The sequence below is a fragment of the Artemia sp. Qi Xiang Cuo genome, chromosome 1, assembly GCF_049724085.1.
Source record: "Artemia sp. Qi Xiang Cuo chromosome 1, ASM4972408v1, whole genome shotgun sequence".
Lineage (NCBI taxonomy): Eukaryota > Metazoa > Arthropoda > Branchiopoda > Anostraca > Artemiidae > Artemia > Artemia sp. Qi Xiang Cuo.
The window spans coordinates 90,757,645-90,783,136 of record NC_142794.1 but is presented as its reverse complement, the minus strand read 5'-3'; the positions used below and the strand labels follow the sequence as shown (position 1 = coordinate 90,783,136).

At 36.4% G+C, this 25,492-nt stretch overlaps 1 protein-coding gene across 1 annotated transcript in view; it reads right to left on the bottom strand.

Annotated features, from left to right (window-relative positions):
* Positions 1 to 25,492, bottom strand: part of LOC148956907 (band 7 protein AGAP004871-like) — a 227,806-nt gene that overhangs the window by 94,045 nt on the left and 108,269 nt on the right. The window contains exon 3 of the mRNA XM_089096831.1: positions 20,839 to 20,945. Within this exon, the coding sequence (XP_088952957.1) occupies positions 20,839 to 20,945 (107 nt within the window). The remainder of the gene's footprint in view (positions 1 to 20,838; positions 20,946 to 25,492) is intronic.

Genomic DNA, 25,492 nt, shown 5'->3' with positions numbered 1-25,492 from the left:
CTCAACAACCCCTCTCTGATAATATCCACTTTCAAATTTATTCCAATGAAGACTACTTTATGCATATGTCTTCGACATTTATAGATTTACAAATGAAAGTCCGGAAATCCGATAATACGATGCCAATTCGGGCCGATGGAATATCCTATGAAAATTGTATATTACATAATCTATCTCGTCAAATCACTGTCTACATCAATGGCACGCTGGTGAGCACAAGCAACAATCTCTCAAATTATACAAGCTATATGCAATTCATGCTGATGACACCCAAGTCATACAAGGAATTGAGAGGCAACTCCAATGGATATGAATATATTACTAATACTGATAGTACAGATGCACTTAAAAATGCTACAACTAGTGAATTATATCTAGTTGGAAAAATATATCATGAAATATTTAATATACCCCAATGGCTACCACCCAATGTTAAAGTGGATATAAAATTGACGCTTGCACCATCAAATTTCATATTGAGAAAAAAACTTGCTGCCAATCCTGATCTGACTCTCTCCCTAACATCGGCAAAACTTCATGTACGCAAACAACAGGTCATGAGTTCTGTTGCTTTGGCAGTGGAAAAACCGAGAGCCAATGGAAATAATATTAAACTACTTGTTCCCCATACAATCACCAATCAACGTCATATTGCCGTGGGCTGACGCACCTTCACTGACTCATCCTTTATCAAGGGTAAAATTCCGTCAAAACTCACTTCGGCATTTGTAAAAAGCGCCATTGCAATAGGATCGTGGACTGGATGCCCACATAAATTCGAGATTTTTGGACTTTCATCTCTTGTGTGCAAAATAAAGGACATCCCACTCTACAATCTATCTTTTGATAAATCCTATAGAACATTGTATGAGTTGACCATGCAAACCCTAGATCATGATTCTTAACTATTTGAAAATGGTATAACCGAAGATATGTTTGCTAAAACACATGGTATAGTTGTACTAGATTTGTCTGGCACACAGTATATGAGTATAGTACGTACGAGGAGTGCGCGTTTAGAGTGTACATTTGCTGACCTATTGGCTGAGAGTATTGCACTAATCTTACTAAATCAATATGAAACCTATTGGGAAATCACTCCCGAAGGCAGTGTTCTACTAGACTTGGCGCCATGAACACCAGTCAAATAATCAATGTATTTAATATGGATCCCTACATGTCCCAGTACAAATCCTATTGTCTGCCCTCGGACTACCTTGGAAAAATTCAAAGTGTGAACAATAGCTTAATTATTGTTAATAGCAGTCTGTCGACTGAGCTGACGGGTCATTGGCTGTCCATCTTTCAAACAATGAAGACGATTGAATTTTTTTATCCTCTTTGTCTACCCTATACCTTTTACACATCCCATATCAGCACCTGTATTGAAAACAGTGGAAAAATTATTATTGAAAATCGGAAGAGTGCAAGATCTAACGATTAAAAGCTGTGGCTTCCAGACAGTACTATATTTTGTTTTCCGATGTCGTGGCTATACTTACGAGCAGTTTCTCCACATTTATGTTGACAGATTACGTCTGAACGACTTTCTAGTGGAAAATATCGTCTCAGACCTATATAATATTGATTTTAGTGCCCTAAGAGTAAAGTGCTTAAAAATTGTTTATGAATTTGTTTATTAATAAAATGCATATATATACAACAATGTCTTTAAATCTTCACTTTAGATTTCTTAATCGGTGTATAGGCAACTGTCGTGAGCCACTAATGCTGGTAAATCATTTGGATTCACTGTATATTGATCTTGATTGGCTGCAAAGTCAGGGTCACATTTTCTACGGTATAATGTAACTTCACTCTTGTCATATCTCTTTGTATAGTCAATGATACTATTTGCATTCATATTATGAAATTTACGAGTTTCAATCTGTCTATTTAAAGCAATATCACATACAGTGTTTTCAAATGGTGAATCACATTCGGTAACTGCCAAATAAAAATCACTTGATTTATACTCATAATAGGCAGTGTCGTCACAACGATGACGTAGAAATCAAATTGTCTTCTTACCCCAACAGTTGAATCGTAGACCTGACTCCTCCTCCCAGAATAATTTAAATCCACGACGATACCAATCTCGTAGAAATAAACTAAAATCACGTTTGGGATTCTTTCCAATCATAGCGGGGTAAGTATTCTCCCACTGATCACATTTATCATAGTGACAGTTGGAGCACAGATTACCTCTAGGGTGAGAGTCACACACCTCTTCAAGACATGAATTACATCCTTTAATTTGTACTGCATAGCCTCTATGTAATTTACAAGGATTACATTATTTACACTTTTCACTATAGTCATCAATAATTGTACAATTCTCAAATTGAGTCCAACTGCCAAGTGTGTACATGCACAGTGGACATGTATAGAACATTTTTTTTTTGGTTTCCAATCTCACTTGACTCTCTCATAGCTAAAACACAACTGATCCTCGTTCGATAAATTCAGTGAGGGGAATGGGGAGAGGAGTAACTCTGTGACGTTACCTCTTTCGAAGGAGGAGCCATCTACATTGAATCTATGGCAATGTTTTCAAAAGTTTATCCACGATATGATTCTGCTTTGTTCCAATTAATATATCAATAAATTGACTATAAGCATTTGGTTCACATTTTAAAAGTTTCATAAAATAGTCCAATGGGGGAGAATCAGTTTTCATTATATTGTCAAGTGTTCTTCGAGAGAATATCCTGTGTTGAAGAGATAACTCGAGAAAATCATCATCCAAAATCAAATGTTTTTCCATAAACACTAGATTTGATCTAATTCTCTCTTTCTCAAATTTATTCATTTTTAATCCTTTCACTCTGACTGCTGACTCTAGACTGAACATGATTCGTTAGCCCTAGCATTCTAACCTAACCAGAAAAGAAAGGGAACATTTTCGATTTCAAAACAATTTTATTGAATAACTACAACAGCAATAATACTAAGCATTTACAATTAGCGACACAGTTTATTGTCTTCGATATGTTTCACTAATGCACTTAAAGCACATTGAAGTCTATTCACATGTGCTATATCAGCTTTAGCAGCGAAACATAATTGATCCTCCATTTTAAATTTGCTCAAGGATATCACATATCTTGCATATACTTCATCCCATTCCAGACAAGGCCGTGATCCTCTCCTGATTTCCACCGCAATGTTTGGTGCTCTTGTATTATTGCCATCAACTCCACTATCAACTTCTAATAGGGTAAACATCCCACTCGTCAACACAAATATATATCCAAATGAGTAAAGTCAAACTGTTCTTCTCACTCCTTTGAATTCTATTCACAGACTAATAAAAAAAAACTATAGCAAAAATCCTTTCCTTATATTCTCTGCAATCCTCTCCCACTAATATGTAAGCGACTCTCTGATTGGCCTAGAAGGAGACACGTGATTTGTTTCCCGTTTACGGATCAATAAAATTTCCAATCGATTACGCAATCATTTTCTCAGAAATCCATTTCCCCTAGGGACTCTATGCCCATATATGGTGCTACCACGTGGTCATGTCACGAGCTCATGAGGTTAGGTTAGGTTACGCAATCAATTTCTCGGAAACGTGTTCTCCCTGGGGATTTCATGCCAATATATGGTGCCCCGTCGGACTGACAGCACAGGTGTTCTCCCTAGGGACTCTATGCCCATATATGGAGTCCCGTCGACATTAAACTAAATTGTAGATGGCAGCAGGGGTGAGCAATGGGAGTTGGATCCCCCTCTCTACTATTGTTTTAGTTTGTTCAATACTTGACTGATTTTGCAGTAGTGTGAGTTAGTGATCTGCTGTTATGGATGATTCATTAGACAAATGAAATATTCTAGCTCTCTATCTTCTGAGAAGCTCTCAGTTGTTATGCAGCTGTACCTTGAGTAAGTTGTGATGTATTTGAAATACGAAAATAAAGTTCCTTTCTAAAGATAATTCCAATTTCTTACAATTAAGCTAAATCTAGTCGCAAAAAATGAAAAGTCCTTAATCAGCAAAGAGAGAAATTGCATTTCTAGCTTCAGTCAGACAACGGCGCTAGTCGTTCGAATTCAGCTAAGAAAATCGTAGCAAAAAAAATGCAATGCATAACATTTATAATGAATTTTAAAAGGCAAAAAAAACCGTGTGATCTCCTGAATCATATGGATAATCATACAGATATTATTGGACGAAGATTTGCGTCGTCGGGTCACTTGGTTCAATGGCAAGCAGTCCCTACCGCGCAGGACGAAAGACCTGCGTTTGGGAGTGGAGTCAATGTGTTTTTTAATTGTAATATGAATTCTGATTCAAAAGAGTTCGTACCGCAAATAATCTCGGTCACCATTTATTGTCTTTGAAGTGACCCATTGCTGTACAACTAAGCATGTAAGTTTAATAAATCTATTGTCTTTTTTTAAGTGTTCGTTTCTCTTGTATGTCTGAGTCTAGTCCGATAATGGGTAACTAGTTCGCCAGTCTCCAAGGTAAATGCTCCCAAAGAAATCTGATCTCCAGATAGCTCAAGAAAGAAGAAGCCACAATTGTATGTCTACATGTTCAATTTTCTCTCATTAATTGAGAGCGGTGCTAGCCTAGTTGACACAATCTCCATCGCTATAAGTGGCGCTATAGGAGAAATCTCCATCGCCACGAGCAAATCTTTTCTATCACTACAAATATCCCTTCAATGGTACAAATGGCGCGTGTCGGAAATTGGAGGAAAACTGCGAACTAGTTAGGCCATTTAAACTTTATAATTCAAATTTGATTTTCGGAGAGATACAGACATATAAGAAAATTGATTAGGCCTATAACCGCTAGGATACTATAGTAAACCACTTATATATATAATAATATATAATAGCCTACCAAAAAATATTTTAATTAAATTTTAATATAATTCTATATAAACGCAAAAAAAAACGAAAAAATTGACGATCTAAATTAAATAATATTATTGCAAAAGTTAATAGCAAAAAATATAGAAATTTCAAAATATATCCCGGAATACAATGGTCAATCAGATATTGACGAATTTAATATCCAATTGACCCAGTTTGTACAATTAACAAAAACAGACGTTGGAGCGTTAAAAGACATGCTCCTACTACGATTAAGAGGCCAGGCCTTAACCTTTCTAAAACAGGTCGAGCATACCATAGGAAATAACGCCAACTTGCCAATAAATACGGTTGATGACTTGTTAAAAGCATTCAAAGAGAAATTTATAGAAACTAGTTCAATAAATAAATTAAAACATGGAGTAGTGAACTTTGATTTTTCACAAAATATAAGGGAATATCTGGATAATATACGCATTTCTGTAGAAGCAAAATACGGAAGTGGTTCTGGGCAACTGTATGAAAAAGTCATACTAAATACCTTTTTGCAAGGGCTACCCCCAAAACTATATCGAGTAGTAATATCCAAGAATATTCAGACGTTGGACCTTGCAGTCCAAGAGGTAGAACGACTAATTGAAGTTGATAAAATGGTTGCAAATCATAGTAATGCAAAAATAAACAGCCTAGGCGACTCAAACGCGAACCTAATCTTCAAGGGCGATCAGACATCCCCCAATTTCTTTTCAAGGGATAACTCCCCAGTAGCACAAAGAAACAAAACGCCAGAACCCGCTAGGCAGAAAACAGTACGTTTTCAGCCCATTAACCCTACAATAATAAGGTGCTATAACTGCAATCGTGTCGGCTACATAGCAAGAGAGTGCCACTACGTCACCAATCCCATACCAAGAAATGCTGTCGGTAATACGCAAAATTACGGTAACCATTTGTTCAGAAGAACAAATTTTAGCACCGGTCGTGCAAGAGGCTATAGTCAGGGGGGATCGCGCCAATCAATACCTTATAATGCATACCAACCCAATCCGGATAACCCTTTCCCGAACAGGCACATTAAGTACCTGTATTAAAACCAAAATACTCGCCAAGGACAATATAATGCGAGAATGAACTATAAAAATCACGAAAATTTCCCGATGAGAAATGAAAATTGTACAAGCCAACAGCACTGGCAAACAGTACCAGCAAACCGCACTGACACAAGACGTCCACTTTACCATTCTAATACATGGCGAAGACAGGCAGACGTAAATCATTTAAATATGCCTACGGAGCCTAATACGTCTGAATATCTGTTACAGGCACCGAGAAATGAAATAAATTCTCAGGGAAACGCTTCAGGCCCCTCAGAAACATAAGTTGGACCCCGAGGTTGCCAAGGATATTTAATAGGTCCAAAACTATACTAGTGCCTTCTTGTAGTGATATTATTAACAAGTTACCTATATTTAATGATTTTTGTGTAGAAAACGTTTACTTTACGGCCTTAGTTGACAGTGGAGCTACTGTAAATATCATAAACTCTTGCGTATTTAATACGTTGCCTCTGCACATTAGGCGACAAAAGAACCCTAATAATCCCAATTTAACAAGTGTTACAGGCCATGGATTAAATGCGAAAGGGTCAATTTGTCTAAACTTAAAAAGAGACAATAGAACATTCATGACAAATTTCATCATATGCGATAATCTCCCATATGAAGCTATTATAGGGGCAAATTTTCTAAGGTCTAATAGAATACTATTAGACGTAGCCAACGAGAGGTTGGTCTACCCAGCTAAGGTGGAGGAAAAAGTTTCTACCTTAAGAAATCGTAACAGAGGTTACGAAGATAACATAACAGTAAACAAAATTTCTAATGGTATAATGTCGAAGTATTTTGAACCTCATGTCTCGCAAAGACATGGCGTAATTGGAAATTTTTTCAATTATCCCGAAAAATATCGCAGAAATGAAGTAAATTTAAATAATAACAGTATTGAATCTGCGAAAATAAAAATAGGAGATATGCGACAGTACAGATCAAATGAAATTAAGAAAATAGTGGAATTGTGGAAAAACATAATAAAACCCAACGTGACGCCGCAAGATGCCGCAATGGCGCATCATAGCGACAACATGAACCTAATAAACAATAAAAATGAAGAGACGTATTACCGATTTTCGATAATGAAAACAAAAGTCCCTCCCAAAACGATGCACAAAATCCAAATATCATAAATGATCGAGCCAACAATTAGCAAATCAGAAATATGGTTTGCGACACCGTCTGAAATTCCCGAAAATCTATCATGCGAGGAACAGATTATATCTTATATCAAAGGAGAAGGTTTTATTTGGGTAACCAATAACCATTAAAATGATACAATTACAATTAAAAAGGGGACGTGTTTAGTACAAATCGAGGTTTGAACGGAAAATGATTTAAATACATGGGACAATTCAAAAAGAAACCTAGTTAACGGTATTAAAACTTCAAATAACTAATATCCCTTGACTAAATCGCAATATTTAAACAAATTTAAAATGGATCATATTACGGATATGTAAATTAATAAAAATTTATGCTATTTATTTTGTAATTTTATGTATTTTTTTTCTTAATCTTAAATTTATTTGAGTGTTAGCCAATTTTACCTGAATAAATTTTAAACGACTGGTAATCCCGCAGCAAAACAGCCATATCGTGTGCCGTATAAGCACAAAGAGTTGTTAAAAAATAAAATCTATGAATTAGAAAGGAACGAGATTATACGCCCAAGTATAAGTCCGTATAGTGCAACAGGAATCTTAGTACCAAAAAAGAATGGAGATCTTAGGCTCGTGGTGGATTATAGGGCTCTAAACAAACAAGTAGTTAGCGACAAATTTCCTCTACCAGGAATAGACGAAATTCTTGACTCAATTTCAAGCAAAAACAAAATTTTTACTTCTTTGGATCTTACCCAAGGCTACAACCAAGTGAAAATAGCCGAAAAGGATGTCCATAAAACTGCATTTTCAGCATCCAAATATGGATCTTATGAATACTTAAGGGTACCATTTGTGCTTAAAACAAGTTCAAGCGCGTTATGTAGACCCCTAGTGCACCTGTTAAGAGGATTAAGGAACATAATTCATTTTGTTGATGATATTATATGCGTGGGGGAAAACACTGAGCAACACATGACAACTTTAGCTCAGGTGTTCGAGAAGTTCAGGCCAGGCAATTTAAAATGCCGGCCCGAGAAAGTAAATTTATTTCAATCCAAAATTAAATTTTTAGGAGTAGTAGTAACCCAGGGAGAGATATCCCCAGACCCTGATAAAATAAAATGTGTTGAGAACCTCAAGCCCCCCAAAACTATGAAAGAATTAAGGGGAATTTTAGGACTTACTGGCTACTTTAGAAATTTGAACGCAATTATGCCCAAATTGCCAAACCCCTCACGGAATCAACGAAAGGAAACTCCCACAATGTTACCTGGTCCCAGGAAGCTCAAACTTCCCTAGACCATCTCAAAACGGCGCTCACTTCTGTACCAATTTTATCACTCCTTGATTTCAAAAACTGAAAATTCATCGTTACCACCGATGCTAGCTCAAAGGGCATAGGCGCTATCTTTTCACAAACAATCTCAGTAGAAAACCCCAACCCTCTACAGTGAACACCTAAACCAATAGAAAAAGTTATATGCTATTCGAGTAAAATTTTAACAAAGGGCGAAAGCAGTTATTCCGCCACAAACTTAGAATTGTTATCTATTATCTACCACTTGGACAAATTTAGGCATTATTTAATTGGTAGAAAATTTATATTACGATCAGACCATAAAAGCTTGCAGTACCTGGACACATTTAAAAACCCCACGGGCATTCTAGCTAGATGGATTATGAAAATCCAAGACCTAGATTATGAATTTGAACATTTAAAGGGAAAACAAAACACAGCTTGCGACTTTTTGAGTAGATATCCAGAAAATGACCCGTCGGAAACTGAAAAAAATGAAGTTAATGCTATCAATGCTAAAAGCAAACATTGATATAAGAAAAACAAAGTCAAAGACGCAGTAAAAGAAAATAAGATTAACTATTGTCCCCTGTCTTTGTAGAATATAAAAAGAAAGCAAAAAAAAAGACGAAATGTGTGTAGCACTAATTGATTATTTTGTGAATGATGATGCGTTACCGGATAAATTCAAAACTCTTAGAAAAGAGATAGATAATTTTTACTACGACCTTGATGAAGAAATACTGTGTAGGATTGTGACTGCTGAGACAAATAGAAACCAAACCTCGATAATACCTGTATTACCACAAAACTTGATAGGGCCTGCATTTGAATATTTTCATTCGGACACAGGTGGACATTAAGGAGTTATGAAAACGTTCCATAAGTTAAAACAATACTTTTACGTACAATCGGCACTGACAAAACTTAAAGAATTTGTAAGTACATGCGAAGCGTGTAACTTGAGAAAAACCCCCCCAGCTTATCCAAATCCCCCAATGGGAAGGGTCCCAGTAGCAAATTACCCCTTCGATATTATCTCATTTGACCTGTACGGGACAAATGGAGGCTTACCTGTTTCTAGCAGAGGCCATACGTGTATTCTTTCGGTTGTAGATCATTTTTCTGTATTTACTTTTGCAAAAGAATTAAAAAATCAAGGTGCTTATGCCACAAGTAGGTACTTATAAAAATTATTTTTACAATTTGGCATTCATAATAAAATTTTGAGCGACAAGGGGAGCAATTTTGTTGCAGAAGTAACAAAAGATTTAATGAGTTTCCTTAATATAGATAAATTGGTGACAGCGCCGTACCATCCACAAGATAATGGCAAAATAGAAAAAAGACATAAAATATTTTCTAACGTTCTAATTATTTATACTAAAGACAATCGTAGCGACTGGGATAAATTCTTACTTTATTTAACAAACTTAATAAACACTGATTATTCCTAAAAAACCATAGAAAATCATTTTTATTTAATTTTTGGTCTAGATTTTATAATCCAGTATGAGGAGATTTTTGAGTAGCGTAAATACTTTCACGAATCAGAAGATTATAAACAATAATTCATAAATAGGATGAGTAAAACTTATGGAATAGTGAGGCAAGAACTGTAATAAAGTCAAATAAACAAAGAGATAAGAAACACACACCCAGATCAGGGGGATATATATTTCAAAGTAGGAGACTTTGTTTACCTAAGGAACGAGGCGCAAACGGACGGAAAAAAACTTTCCAACAAATATTCTGGGCCGTAAAGAATAGTCAAAAAGTACGATAATGAATATACCTTTAAAATGGAGAACCCCCATAGTGGAAAAACTTACAAGGCGCATGTTAGCCGAATAAAAACAGCCAAATTTCCAGAGAGATGGGTATCCCATCCCTCTTCGACTGATTCGTCAGATTCGGAAAATGAGCCCCCTAGGTCAAGATTGGCAGAGCTAAAACCTTTCAATTTTAAACATGATTATTTTGAAAACGAAAGTGATGAACAAAACTTCGAAGAATTTTTAGCTATGGAAAATCTAGTTGTTCCAGAGAAAAAATCACTAACACCAATAAGAATAAGAGGGCCAAAAAGTCCAAAAAGTTATTCATCGGGGAGCGTGAGAGACTTAGATTATACAATATCTACAAAAACCCAATTTTTCCCAGATACGATCTCGTCACCATGTCTTCCCACAAGATTTCCAGACGATATGTTTTCCCCTGCAACACCAATAGAAAGGCTCCCGTCCTTACATGAAGAATTAAACAGAGCTGTAGAAACCCCCGGTATTACTGTAAAGAAAACTCCTCCCAAAGATTTAAGTAAAACAAACCTGCGAGAAGCTATGGATTTAATAAATTTTCCCATAAAAACGAGTCAAAGTACACTGCCCGGGACTAAAACTCCAAGGGATGACCAGCAAGGTCAATATCATGATATAACGGTGTCCAAGGTCAAACCTAAACACGACTGGACGTGGTCTTCACGGAGGGACTCCCTATTGCAAAGAATGCCCCATCCCCCTGAAGACATGGCCTTCAAACAATGGAAGAACCCCGCAAAAACTATTGATTCCTCCCAAAACTCTCAAGAATCTTTCAAATCCCCCGAGTTGAGAACTCAAGGCGAAGACTTAGAGAGTAAACCTTCTACTGCCAGAAGAGTAGAAATTTACAAAGGAAGAGCATGTGACACCTCAAAAAGTGCCAGCTCTAAAAGTTCTAATCCGGAGTCGTCAGAAACCAGTTCAGAAGAGTCTGATGGGGAATCAGACCAAATAGAAGCTAAAGAACTAGGGAAATCTAGGCCGACCTCAGCAGCTTCACAGGTTAAAAAAACTAACTTAAAAGGTAAATAATTTTTTAAAAAACAATACAAAAATTTTGACCTTATTTCGCTACACAAACCTAAAAAGAAAAAACCACAACAAACAGAGGACAAAATAACGACACAGTCAGGTAGAACGGTTAAAAAACCTGACAGATGGAAATATCCCTAATTAAATTAAAGACAAATTTCAAAGATAATAAATTTAACACCGTAATAAATTTAACAGTGTGCATTTAGAGTTAACCAAGTAAGGATTTGATTAAGTTTTGAATGTTTTATTTTTGTTAGTGTTATTTCTATGCCCTTTCAAAGGATAATAGAAAGGTTGGAACATAAAATAGCCAACGGTAGTAAGCTAGCGGTCTACCTAAAACGACAACGCGCGTTGGAACTCTTGTTGTGGTACGCCGGGAGAGGAACAAACGGCCATTTTTTTTTTTCTTTATTTTTTTTTGTACACGATCGTAGGAAGGGATATTTTTCAGTCATTCAAGTGTAAGAAATTAGTATTTTTATGCCAACCAGGGCCAGTAAAAAAAATATTTAATGGTTGAATAGAAACTTCTGTGAGCTAGATAAGTTTTAGATTTTGGTTCATAATTATTTTAAAGAGAACCAGTGAGTTTACTTTCTTATAGCTCCGAAAATAAAAAGCTTTTTAATTTCAGTTTATTATATCTATGAAGTATGATGTAGGCCAGCTGTGTTAAAAATTAATTTAATACATAAAAAAAGGCATTTACTTCTTTAGCTCCTTGGCGAAAAAAAAAAAATTTAAATTAATTAGTTTATATCTATGACGTATACAATAACAGAGAGATCACTGTTCTATAGTTATGTGACAAAAACATCATTTAATTTCCTTGGTTTATCCATGACATTTATTTTGCTCTAATTTTTGTGGCATATTTTCGCAAGTCAGTCACGTTATATCTTACCTATGCTAACTCAGGTCCCCCTTATATTTTCTATGAAAAATCGACCCTTTTCATAACACAGATTTATTTTATCAAAAAAAAAAACAAGATATAAACAGTACGGAAGCGTATAATTTGACTAAACATTTTGTCTTATTTACTATTATAAACATCTTAGGCCTCACAGGGTAATCATGTGACTAAAGTTTGCTCATTAATGTGTTTCTTAATCGAGAAATATAATATTTCTTACTCGAGTAATATATGTATTAATAGCCAACTATTGGTAACTATAACCAAACAACCTATTGGTACGTTTAAATGTAGAATTTCACGGCGGATGTGAAATTATATCTCAATAATAATATGTAAAATTTTAAAACCCTTTAATCAGTTAAGATATATTGATTGAAACCCTGTGAATGTCCAATGGCGACTAAGTAAAACCCACAAGGAATTCCCTATGAATGTGAAGGTGTTTCTCGCTTAACGTATTCTAATAAGACTTTAATATAATATTTATTTATTTAGTTCTGAAGGATTTGCTCAAACAATAGCCTTCTAAAAAGATATTGATGTCAGTTCTTCATTATGCTTATATTCTTTGCCAAGCATTAACTGGAATCTACGGAGGCAAGCTTGAAAATCCTGCATCTAATGACCTTATTCGAAAAGCGAATATGAGGCACCAATGTTGACTTGCAATTACGGAAAAAATCCTGAGACTAAGAACCTCTGCATTTCAGCCGTTAAACCCGGAACCCCATGAGAACGTCTAAGCCAAGAAATAGGTAAGACATAGGAAAACTAGTGGGTATAGAGGTCTCCACTAGTCCTTGCTATGTCTTATCCCCCCATTGTAGTATCGTTTGCGTAAAACCGTGTGGTTATGACGCTGCAACATGTGTTTCTTAAACAGCACGGACTTGCGTGAACAATGCAGGCATGAAAAATATCGTAAAAGTAGACCTCAAACTTAATAATGTAGGGTAAATTATGTTTATTTAATATAGATATTTCCGTTCTCAAAACAAATTTGAAGACATCTCATTTTTAGATTTTTATATTTTGTTGAGAGTACCAATATTAGTGTAATTATTTAATTCTGTCCCATAGCTAAAAAATTATAAACCAATTACTTCGTGAATTATTGTATGTGTATTCACTTAAAATAATATGTGATTATGCCGCGTTGTTTTTATTGCAGTAAAGTAAATGGACACCTTGGTCATTGAGTATTACAATAAACTGCTCAGTACAGATACGACCCAGTAAAATCTATTTTATCATATCTCAACCAACGAAGAGTACTCACCATAACTCCAGGTAAGTTTCATCCCAACTTCGTCTACGAAAACAACAGTTACCTTCGATCGTCTTTTCATCGACCATGAACCATATTACGTATCAGGTAACACTATATTTGAACCTCAGTATCAAGTGCTTTAACGAACCATATAATCACTTAAATGCCGAGAACCCCATCGATCAGTACAAGATAACAATATTTAACGATATTTGAAGTTAAATAATATTTAAATTTGAAGATATTCGAAGACGAAATTAAAGACAATTTGAAGTTTAAAAATGAGAACTCCATCGATCAGCACATGATAAACGATATTTGAAGTTAAAAGATACTTAAAGACATTTGAAGATATTTGAAGACGAAATTAAAGACAATTTGAAGTTTAATTCAGAGAACTCCATCGATCAGCACATGATAAACAATATTTGAAGTTAAAAGATACTTAAAGAAATTTGAAGATATTTGAAGACGAAATTAAAGACAATTTGAAGTTTAATTCTGAGAACTCCATCGACCAGCACACGATAGACAATATTTGAAGTTAAATGACACTTAAAGACATTTGAAGATATTTGAAGCAGAAAGTAAAGACAATTTGAACTTTAACTCTGAAAACACCATTGAGCAGTACAAGATAAACGATATTTAACGATATTTGAAGTTAGATGATAGTTGGAGAGGTTCGAAGTTGAATTTAAAGAGAAAATATATTAAGAGATTCACTATAATATGACGACAACCCGTTTCAAAAGGCACAAATGAACAATTTTACGCGAGAATACATTCTCTATATGCCTCAAAAATCCTAAAAATGATATGCTGAGAAGAAAAACACCAACACCTCTAGTGGGAAGAATCATTTCCCAGTTGACTATTAGAACGATGTTTAACGGTCATTCCCCAGTTGACTATTAGGGAAAACTTACCATGTAAAGACAACTAAACTCAATCTGTTCCATGAAGAAACCATAACGCGAGTGCTTCGAAATTTTTGCCACGACAAAAGGAGTGAAGGACAGTAATTTACAACGGAAGGGTGTAGTACCCTAAGGACTCGAAAGGTGACGAATAGATGTGAAGCTACATGTGTTACTTTCTAACAGCTTTGACAATTCAAAAATCCCAATAGTGAAAGTGTTTTAATGTCATCAGTTAATATTATGAACAAAATTTTGTATTTTATAAATAATTACTGCATTTACAAAAATTATATTTTGTTTTATTTTTATAATTCTTTTAAATTAAGTTTTTTTTTTTTTTTTTTATTGCGTCATATAGAAAAAAAAAAAAAAAAAAAACTAATTTAAACTGATTAATTTACCACACTGATTAGAAAGTAAAGTTAAAACGTTTTAGATATAGAAAAAAAAAAAATCTATAGTATATTATCTAACCTAGAACCAAAAAATAATATTAGTCCGGTAGATGAATTTTATATAGGGGTGTAGAATAAAATAAGAAAAATAATTTAAAAATTTTGAAACTCCTGATGGGCAGTAAATAATGACGGGGCGTCATTATTTCATGGGAAGGGTGATATGTACCTTGAGTAAGTTGTGATGTATTTGAAATACGAAAATAAAGTTCCTTTCTAAAGATAATTCCAATTTCTTATAATTAAGCTAAATCTAGTCGCAAAAAATGAAAAGTCCTTAATCAGCAAAGAGAAAAATTGCATTTCTAGCTTCAGTCAGACAACGGCGCTAGTCGTTCGAATTTCGCTAAGAAAATCGTAGCAAAAAAAAATGCAACGCATAACATTTATAAGGAAGTTTAAAAGGCAAAAAAACTGTGTGAACTCCTGAATCATCTGAAAAATCTCAAAGAGATTATTGGACGAAGATTTGCGTCCTTGGGTCACTTGGTCCAATGGCAGGCAGTCCCTACAGCGCAGGACGAAAGAACTGCGTTTGGGAGTGGGGTAAATGTGTTTTTTAATTGTAATATGTATTCAGATCTAAAAGAGTTCGTACCGCAAAATAATCTCGGTCACCATTTATTGTCTTTGAAGTGACCCATTGCTGTACAACTAAGCATGTAAGTCTAATAAATCTATTGTCTTTTTATAAGTGTTCGTTTCTCTTGTATGTCTGAGTCTAGTCCGATAATAGGTAACTAGTTCGCCAGTCTCCAAGGTAAATGCTCCCAAAGGAATCTGATCTCCAGATAGCCCGAGAAGAAGATGCCACGCTTTTTCATTCCTACAAGCACCAAAAGTTGTCATCGCCACAGCTTAGAAAGAGTTTCTAACCCCTGCTAGCCTATAAGAATTCGTATCTCTTGAAGTCAGATCTAATTGTGCCGTGGAAACAAAGCTTTGAGACGTCAAAATTTATAGTTCAATAATCCTTAATTACTAGTAAAACTATACATAACACAGCTACAGTTTGGACAATTTTTTCAGTCCGACGTAATCGCGCAATTAAAAAACACTTGACCAAAACGGGGTGGAAAACGATTGAGACTGTGCTTTGTCAATACACTTGTGACGCAATATTGAGCCAAAAGGAAGTACCCTACTAGCTGCGTCTGCACGGTTTCCAAGATCTGTTTGTACAAAACAAGTACTGTGAGGAAATCCACCACGCCCTCAGAACTGAGTAAAAGAGTTGCCCTCCCATATTGCAAGAGCCATCTTGGTTCTGAAAAACAAAGGTAGGAGAGTGTCCCTGAGTAAAACAAGCAAAAACTATGCAACGTTTAGGTACAATATTTGGAAAGAGTTCGATAAGCTCTAGTGAAGGGTGATAATATAGGTGTTTAAGAATATGAATAGGATTATTTTGATTAAATATAAGTGGAAACTGATGAAGCTGATGAAAATTCAGTTCAAGTGGAAGAAGATCGAAAAAGGATGTGGTACTTCTTCAAAAGATCTCAAGCTATTCCTGCTACATCCTGCTCCTTTGGTATACTGGAGGATGAGTGGGTTAAGTATTACTCTCCAGCATTTGATTCCGAAGATCACAAGCTGGAGCAGGACTATGATAATCGTTTGGACAAAAAGTTCAAAACCTTGTTAATAGTCAAAGATATCTTAGTAATATCTGAATCAGCCGTAGGGAAAATAGTGAGCAGGTTAAGACGCGGAAAGGTACCAGGTCTTGATGGGATTTGCCTAAAGAGCCTATAACGTGGTAAATACCTATTGATTGATAACATCTATCTCCTGTTCCAAATGTGTATCGAAAGTAATATGGTCCCCGATTTATTTTCTGCGAGTGCACTGTCAAATATCCCTCAAAAGGCAGAAATCCAAATTAAAGCTTGGGATATTGATCCATTACCGTTTCTAGTGTTCCAAGTAAAGTCCTCAAGCTGATTCTGTATCAAGAAATTTTGGGAAGGTTTAGACTGGATTACCGATAGTTTGGACTCCACTAAAATCCGAGTTGCGCATTTGTGCATAAACTGCTAAAACGTTCAATTGATAAGAGTCACGGAATTGGATCCTCCTTCTGTATGTCCAGTCCATTTATTTCTGCTGCATTTGCCTCCGTTGAGCTGTCTCAGATGTTTCTAAAGCAGTTTGGAGATAAGGTTAGTGCATGCGTTGTAGCACTTATGTCTTAATGTCATTAATCAAGTTTTGTAAAATTTAGATTAATTGGGGATCATCTGAGTAGACCTATCAGACTTATTTTATGTTTTTGATAAGATTCTGCATTAAATCCCATTCTATTTAACGTTCTGAGATCTTAAATGACTAAAAATATTTCTGAAAGATTTAGTATTAATATCTGGGACCTTAGTCTTCTTTTGTTTGCGGAAGACTTATTTATACCAAGCTGCAATTTTGCTTCTCTCAAAAGAATATCGACCTTCTGATTACTGGATATGAAAGTGTCGAATTATGATTTAAATACATTAAAGGCTGAGTTTCTGGAATTTAATCCTTTAGTAAGTAAGCAGCACAGCAGAGAAAATTTGTATGTGCCGGTTGAACTAACAAAAATCCTCCCTGGAAAATATATGAAGTATCTGATGATTGAGGAAATTGCCTAAAGTGTTCGACCATGTTATGGCAACCTTGTCATTTTGAAGTTTAGCCTGTACAGGAAGATTTTTCCAAAGCTGTAGGTAACATTGTAAATGTCGCCGATATAGGATTAGTTCACTCAAAACAGTAAACTAAAACTCTGGTCTTTATACTCCAAATATTTGAAGTTTTTACTTAGATACCTGCTCCATGAAAAAAAAACACACAAAAATTATTCGTTTTAAAATCTCAAAATATGGTGTACCCGATTGACATTTTACCGTCCTCTGAAAGAATTGCAAAAATTTATTAAATCATTGTGTGACTTTTCGCATTTAGGCAATTTTTATCTGCGACTTTGAATGAAGAACTGGATGTTAAATTTCATTTTCCGGCGTTGAAGTGTTCGTTTTTACTTTTATTCTTTTCCATTACTCCGCTTTTCTTTTGTTGTTTGAGCAGGCACTAATAAATTAATATTGTTATATTATTATAAAGCAGACTCATTAGCATGGTAGCAAGTGCATATAAAAAAGGCTGGGATCATCTTTTGCTAAAACTGTTGCACTATGGAAACGTAAGTCTTGAATACCGACGGAAAAAATAGCAAGAAATCTTCGTTGGTGTACTCCCGTTGGTGCATTTATCTTTCTTGAATCAAACATTTAAGCTATAAGAACGAAAATCCCTTTTTTTTTAATTTATCCATGCATGATACAAATGAAAAAGACGGAAATAGGTTTCCCAGGGGCTAGTACAAAACATCTTGACTGGCATAAGAAACATGCCTATTGTGTCGCCTTGTCAACGCTGTTAAGTGGTGACTATAGAATTTAGAATGTATCGGAAAGGTAGGTCTTCACTTAGTTCAAAACAGATACGACTCCTCAATGGTCATTTTTAGTGAAAAATAGTCCATATACTTTTCGGAGTAATAATCAGAAGCACTCCTCAGTTAGTGCAAAACTAAGGACGTTTGACTGAATAAAAAAAGGATAAATTTTAAAGCTGGAGGTTTTTGCCGGCTCGCCACGAAAAAGTTAAGTCTTAGGGTAGTTCTGATTCTTTGAAAAGATAGGCCAGGCAACGACTCCTTGCAAAACCAAGCTTGGAGAAACAACCTAAGTTCAAACAAAGGATTTTCCTTGACTCATTGCCAAACAACTAAATCCTACGAGCGTGCAAAAACTAGATAAATCTTAATTTTGTAGCTAAGTTCCAAGGTACAAAAACCATCTAAATCTTGACTGTTCAGAAAGAGTTAGGCTACATAAGTTTAGTACTGAATTGTGAAGGCGGGAAAGTCCTTACTTAGTGCAAAAATTATCCAGGTTCATTCTAGGAGCTAGGAAAAAGCTAAGTTCTGAGGAATTTAAGAAACAAAATAAGCCCTTTTGGCCATTAGCAAAGCCCAAGTGAATGACTTTTTCAATAGAAATACAATCAAAGTCATGGCTTGATGCAACAGCAGCTCAAGTCCAAATTTACTATTAAAAGTCTGGAATACACATAAAAATTAGATAAATCCTTATTCCGTGCTAAAAAATAGGAAAAAATCTACATAGAAGCCATGGACATACCGGATGAAGATAAAAGCTAAGTCTTAGCTTGAGGGGAAAACTCAAGTTCAGATGTTGTAAAAAGAAAAAACAAAAACGAAGCCACAAATAATTGGAATATTTTTTGATTGTTTCACTATCAAAGAAAAGGATTTGTCCCTATTGTGCTGTTATTTGTACGTCATGGAAAGGCAGTGTAGTCTTCGGAAATACCTACAAATTTTAGTTGGATAATTGTCAATAAACGATGCATAGAGATTGATGTTTACCGATTCATGGTGGTTTCAAAGGCATCATAGAACAAACAAAAGCCTCAGGATTCACACTACTTGAATGGCTTAGCCCATTAAAAGCTAGAAGGACCTCTTCCATCATCTCAAGCTATAAGTTCGTTTGTGGTTTTATTGAAACTAGTGGCGCCGTTCCACTAGATGTATTGACGAAGCCAACTACTATCAAAACCTCACGAAATGTCTCCTTTTGGGGCAACATATCTTTGCATTTGCAGAGCCGTAAGAAGACCAATAAACATTCTAGAATGATGTCAGGTATGACTTGCGATCTCCCACACATAGAAAGTAAAACATAAAAATTTAAACTGTTTTGTTTTGCGGTGTTGATAGTTCAAAATAGGAAATGACTACGATAGAAAAGTCGATCAAATTTGACAATAATAGGAATATCGACGTTAATAGCAATATCGAGAACAATAAAGAGATACTTCATTGATATTATTGACGATCTCACCAAATTCCGGAACTACTTAAATGCTTCCACCTACGTGATATCCCTGAATAAAAACTGGATTTCTTTTTATTACAGGCTTCGCGGCTCCATCACAGGTGATGATATGCCGCTAGTCCTGGTAAGTAACTCATTTTACAACACTGAGGTATTTTTTATACCTTCTCTTGAATGCGTCAAAGGATGTATTTTACAGGATTACCTCTGCTGACAAGCTATTCAATGTGATGATCATCGGGCCTGAAAATCCGTTTCAGATATTCTTGGCGGGAAGTACCCTACTCAAAGTTGACCTGACGATCTGTACTTCGACGACTTGATCGCAAGGGCTTCACTCTGTCAGGAACAAGCGTCGATAGCTCCTCTGATGGAGGGTCATACATGTACTTGTAGAAAACTGATAGGGACGCCACGTCGAAGCGTTCCTGGATCAACTGTGGGATTTTAGCCATCGTGTTAGTGCTGCACGAACTGATCGATTTTGAATCCGTTGGAGTGGAGTGATACGGCTTTTTGGTGCACCTGCGAAGAGAGGACATACATATTCCATTATAGGTCTAATTCACGTAACTAATAGTGACAAATTATACTCGTCAGGGAGGAAACTTTTGCATCTTACGATAATTCCTGGCTTCTCGGAGCAAGAGGATCTAATTTTACTGAGATGCTCAGTCCATGAAAGATCCGAAGAAAAATTTACTCTAAGTAGGCATAGTGAATCAACTCGTGTTATTGCCTTTCTTTTGAAGACGAAATCAGGATGGGCTCGCCTCTTACGCGCCTTAGAAATTAGGAGTTCTTTTGTTTTCGATGCATTAAAACTGACAAGCCACGCATCTGCCCACTTCTCACTTTTCAACTTGCACTTCCTATTAACGTTCGTGTTAAGGAACGTTCATTTTGAGAAGAATCTGGAGAACGCAATTTTATTGAGGGAAATTAAGAGACAACCTGGAAAATTCGTGTTAATGGATATAATAAGGGAATTAAAGCCGGTACTGCAAAGAGCTTTAACTACCTGTTTCACCTATTTTAAGTTTTGCAGTTTTCCGTAAACTGTTCTAATGTTTTTCCATATTAAATCTACTAGCATGGCTTTAAATATGGCTTTAAATACTCATAAGGAATAGAGTTGGTTTATATTAGCTTATTTGTACTCACCTTAAAACACGTGAAAAACGAAAAAGGCATTGTCATTAAAACAATTATCCATGACAGTCCAGCTAATAGCCACCCACAAACTCCAATACCAGAATCAACATCATCGGCTAAAAAGAATAGAAAGAAGGGATAAGTTGAAAATAAGAAAAGCTTCAAAAGACTTTTCTTTTTACAATAGAATAATCTTAAATAAACGAAAAATATGAATAAAACCTTGACTCTCGTCATACGCAAAAAGACACTGCACATTTCAGTAGAAAGAAAAATTCGAATCAAAGGCAGCGCGATAGCGCTGCCTAAGTAAAGAACGATGTGGGCACAATGCATTATTTGTTTTATTTTTTTTCCATACCTGGGCACTTCGTAGCGAAGGAAATGTCGTAGACGAAAAAGGCTCATTCAGTTGGAAATTGGAGTGGCTAGTGCCCTTTTTAAGAGTCGAAAGTGATTGGAGGGTAACTAGCCCTTCCCCCACACCCATCATTCCCCCAAACACATCCAATCAAAATTTTGAGATAGCCATTTTATTCAGCGTAGTTCATTTCCAAATAGAAAATATGTTTTTGAGAAGGACACTCCCCCACAGCCCTCGGAGCAAGGCTTTTAAGTTATGCCCTGAGGGCCTATAAGAATGATGTTGGCACAATGTATCATTTATTTTTGTATCTTTAGAGTAGGGCACTTCGTATCGAAGAAGTTGTCGAAGAAACTTCGAAAAGGGCTCATTCAATTGGAAATTAGAGTGGCTTGTGCCCTTTTTAACAGTCGAAGGTGATTGTAAGGTAACTAACACCCCTTCCACGCCCACCATTTCCTGAAACACATCCAATCAAAGTTTTGAGATAGCCATTTTGTTCAGCGCAGTTGATTTCCAGATAGAAATTATATTTTTGAGGAGGACGATCCCCCACAGCCTTCAGGGCAAGTCCTGTAAGTTATGCCCTGGGGGCATATAAGGTTTTAGAAGGCGTTGTCGTAAAAAATTCAAAAAAGGCTCATTCAATTGGAAATTCAAATGGCTAGTGCCCTTTTTAATTGTCGAAATTGATTGGAGGGCCACTAGCCCCCCCCCCCTCCCCACGCCCATCATTTCCCCAAACACATCCAATCAAAATTCTACTTTATTTCCAGATAAAATATATGTTTTGAGGAGGACACTCCCCCACAACCCTCGGGGCAAGGGTTGTAATTTATACCCTGAGGGCATATAAGAATGATGTTGGCACGATGCATCCTTTATTATTTTTTTCCTTTAGAGCAGGGTACTTCGTATCGAAGAAGTTGTCGTAGAAACTTCAAAAAGGGCTCATTCGACTAGAAATGAAAATGGCTAGTGCCATTTTTAATAGTCGAAAGTAATTGGAAGACAAATAAGACCCCTTCCACGCCCACCATTTGTACAAACACATCCAATCAAAATTTTGAGATAGTCATTTTGTTCCACGCAGTTAAAGTTCAGGAAATTATACGTTTGAGCTGAAAACTCCCCCTACAGTGTTCAGGGTAAGGGTTATAAGTTATGCCCTGGGGGCATATAAGTTCTTATTAAAATTTTTGTCGTACAAACTTGAAAAAGGGCTCATTCGATTGGAAATTCAAAGGTCTAGTGCCCTTTTTAATAGTCGAAAGTTATTTGAGGGCAACTAGCCCCCCTCTATCACCTACCTTTTCCCCAAAAACATCCAATCAAAATTTTTAGATAGTCATTTTGTTCAGTGTAGATTTCCAGATAGAAATCATATTTTTGAGGAAGACACTGCCCCACAGCCCTCAGGGCAAGGGTTGTAAGTTATGCCCTGGGGACATATAAGGTTTTTATAGAACGCGTCGTCTTAGAAACTTCAAAAAGGGTTCATTCGATTGGAAATTCAAAGGGATAGTGCGCTTTTTGATAGTCGAAAGTGATTGGAGGGCAACTAACCCCCCTCTCACTCCCATCTTTTGCCGAAACACATCCAATCAAAATTTTGAGATAGCCATTGTATTCAACGTAGTTTCAAGTTCTGTAAATTAGGTCTTCGAGGATGACAACCCCCTCACAGCCTGCAAGGCAAGGGTCGTAAGTTATGCCCTGGGCGTATATAAAGTTTTATAGAGCGTGTTGTCATAAAAACTCCAAAAAAGGGCTCTTTCGACTAGAAATTGAAATGGCTAGTGCCCTTTTTAATAGTCGAAGTAATTGGAAGGCAACTAATACCCCTTCCATGCCCACCATTTGTCCAAACACATCTAATCAAAATTTTGAGATAGCCATTTGTTCCACGCAGTTAAAGTACAGGAAATTATACGTTTGAGCAGAACACTCCCCCTACAGTCTTCTGGGCTAGGGTTATAAGTTATGCCCTGTGGGCATATAAGTTTTTATTGAAATCTTTTTTCGTAGAATCTTGAAAAAGCGCTCATTCGATTGGAAATTCAAAGGTCTAGTGCCCGTTTAAATAGTCGAAAGTTATTTGTGGGCAACTAGTCCTCTCTCTCGCCCACCTTTTCCCCAAACACATCCAATCCAAATTTTTAGATAGCCATTTTGTTCAGTGTAGATTTTCAGATAGAAATTATGTTTTTGAGGAGGACACTCCCCCTGAGCCCTCAGGGCAAGGGTTGTAAGTTAGGCCCTGGGGACATATAAGGTTTTTATAGAATGCGTCGTCGTAGAAACTTCAAAAAGGGTTCATTCGATTGGAAATTGAAATGGCTAGTTCCCTATTGAATAGTCGAAAGTGATTGAAAGGTAACTAACAACCCTTCCACGCCCACCATTTCCCCAAACATATCCAATCAAAATTTTTAGATAGCCATTTTGTTCCACGCAGTTTAAAGTTCAGGAAATTATATCCTTGAGCAGGACACTCCCCCCACAGTCTTCAGGGCAAGGGTTATAAGCTATGCCCTGGGGGCATATAAGTTTTTACTCAAATCTTTGCCGTAGAAACTTGAAAAAGGGCTACTTCGATTGGAAATTCAAAGGGCTAGTGCTCTTTTTAATAGTCGAAAGTGATTTGAGGGCAACTAACCCCCCTCTCACGCCCACCTTTTCCCCAAACACATCCAATCAATATTTTTAGATAGCCATTTTATCCAACGTAGTTGAAAGTTTTGGAAATTACGTCTTTAAGGATGACAACCCATCTCCCCCACGACCCCCAGGGCAAGGGTTTTAAGTTATGCCCTGGGAGCATGTAAGGTTCTTATAGTTAGTGATGTTGTAAAAACATCAAAAGGGGCTCATTCAATTGAAAATTGAAGGGACTAGTGCCCTTTTAGTAGTCGAAAGTGATTGAAGGGTACCCCCCTCTGACGCCCACAATTTACCCAAACTCATCCAATCAAAATTTTTAGATATCCATTTTGTTCAACGTAGTCGAAATTTCTGGAAATTAGGTCTTTTAGGATGATAACCCTCATCAGAGCCCTCACTGCAAGGGTTGTAAGTTATGCCTTGGGGACATATAAGATTTATATAGAAAGCTGTTGTAGAGCTTCTAAAAGGGGCTCATTTGATTGGAAAGTGAAATTGCCCTTTTTAATAGTCGAAAGTGAGTGGAAAGTAATTAACCCCCCTCTCACGGCAACCATTTCCCCAACCACATTCAATCAAAGTTTAGAGATAGCCACTTTGTTCAACGGAGTTGAAAGTTCTGGAAATTATATATTTCAGGATGACAAACCCCCCAGAGTCCCCAGGGCAAAGGTTGTAAGTTATGCCCTGGGGAAATATAAGGTTTTAATGATAGAGTTGTCTTAGAAACTTTAAATGAGGCTCATTCAATTGGAAATTGAGGGGGCTAGTGCCCTTTCTAATAGTTTAAAGTGATTGGAGGGTAACTAGCCCCCCTATCACACCCACCATCCCCAAACACATCCAATTCAAATTTTCAGATATCCATTTTGTTCAACGTAGTAGAAAGTTCTGGAAATCAGGTATTGAGGATGAACCCCCCCCCCTCAAACCTCAGGCGAGGGTTGTTAGTTATCCCCTGGGGACTAATAACGTTTTTATTGTGATTGTTGTCGTAGAAACTTCAAAAGGGCTCATTTGATTGGAAATTGAAAGGGCTAGTGCCTTTTTTAATAGTTGAAAGTGATTGGAGAAAGACTAATGCCCCTCTTACGCCCATCATTTTCCCGACACATCCAATCAAAATTTTTAGATAGCCATTTTGTCTTACGTAGTTGAAAGTTCTGGAAATTAGGTCTTAGGAGATGGCAACCACCCTCACAGCCCTTAGGGTAAGTGTTGTAATTTATGCCCTGGGGGCATATAAGGTGTTCATAGGAAGTGTTGTCGTAGAAACTCAAAAAGGGCTCATTCAATTAGAAATCGAAAGGCCTAGTGCCCTTTATAATAGTCGAAAGTGATTGGAGGGCTTGAAATTTTTATAGTCAAGATCGATGTGGGTAGAATATATTATTTTTTTGTTGTTTAGACCAGGGCACTTTGTATCGAAGGAGTTGTCGTAGGAACTTCAAAAAGGGCTCATTCGATTGAAAATAGAAAGGGCTGATGCCCTTTCTAATAATCAAAAGTGATTGGAGGGAAACTAATCCCCCTCCCACAACCACCCTTCCATTTGACTTTATGTTTAAAAACTAAACGCTGCCATAATATTAAATCAAAATGCACTGTGCTAATGCAAATTCCCAATAAAGCATC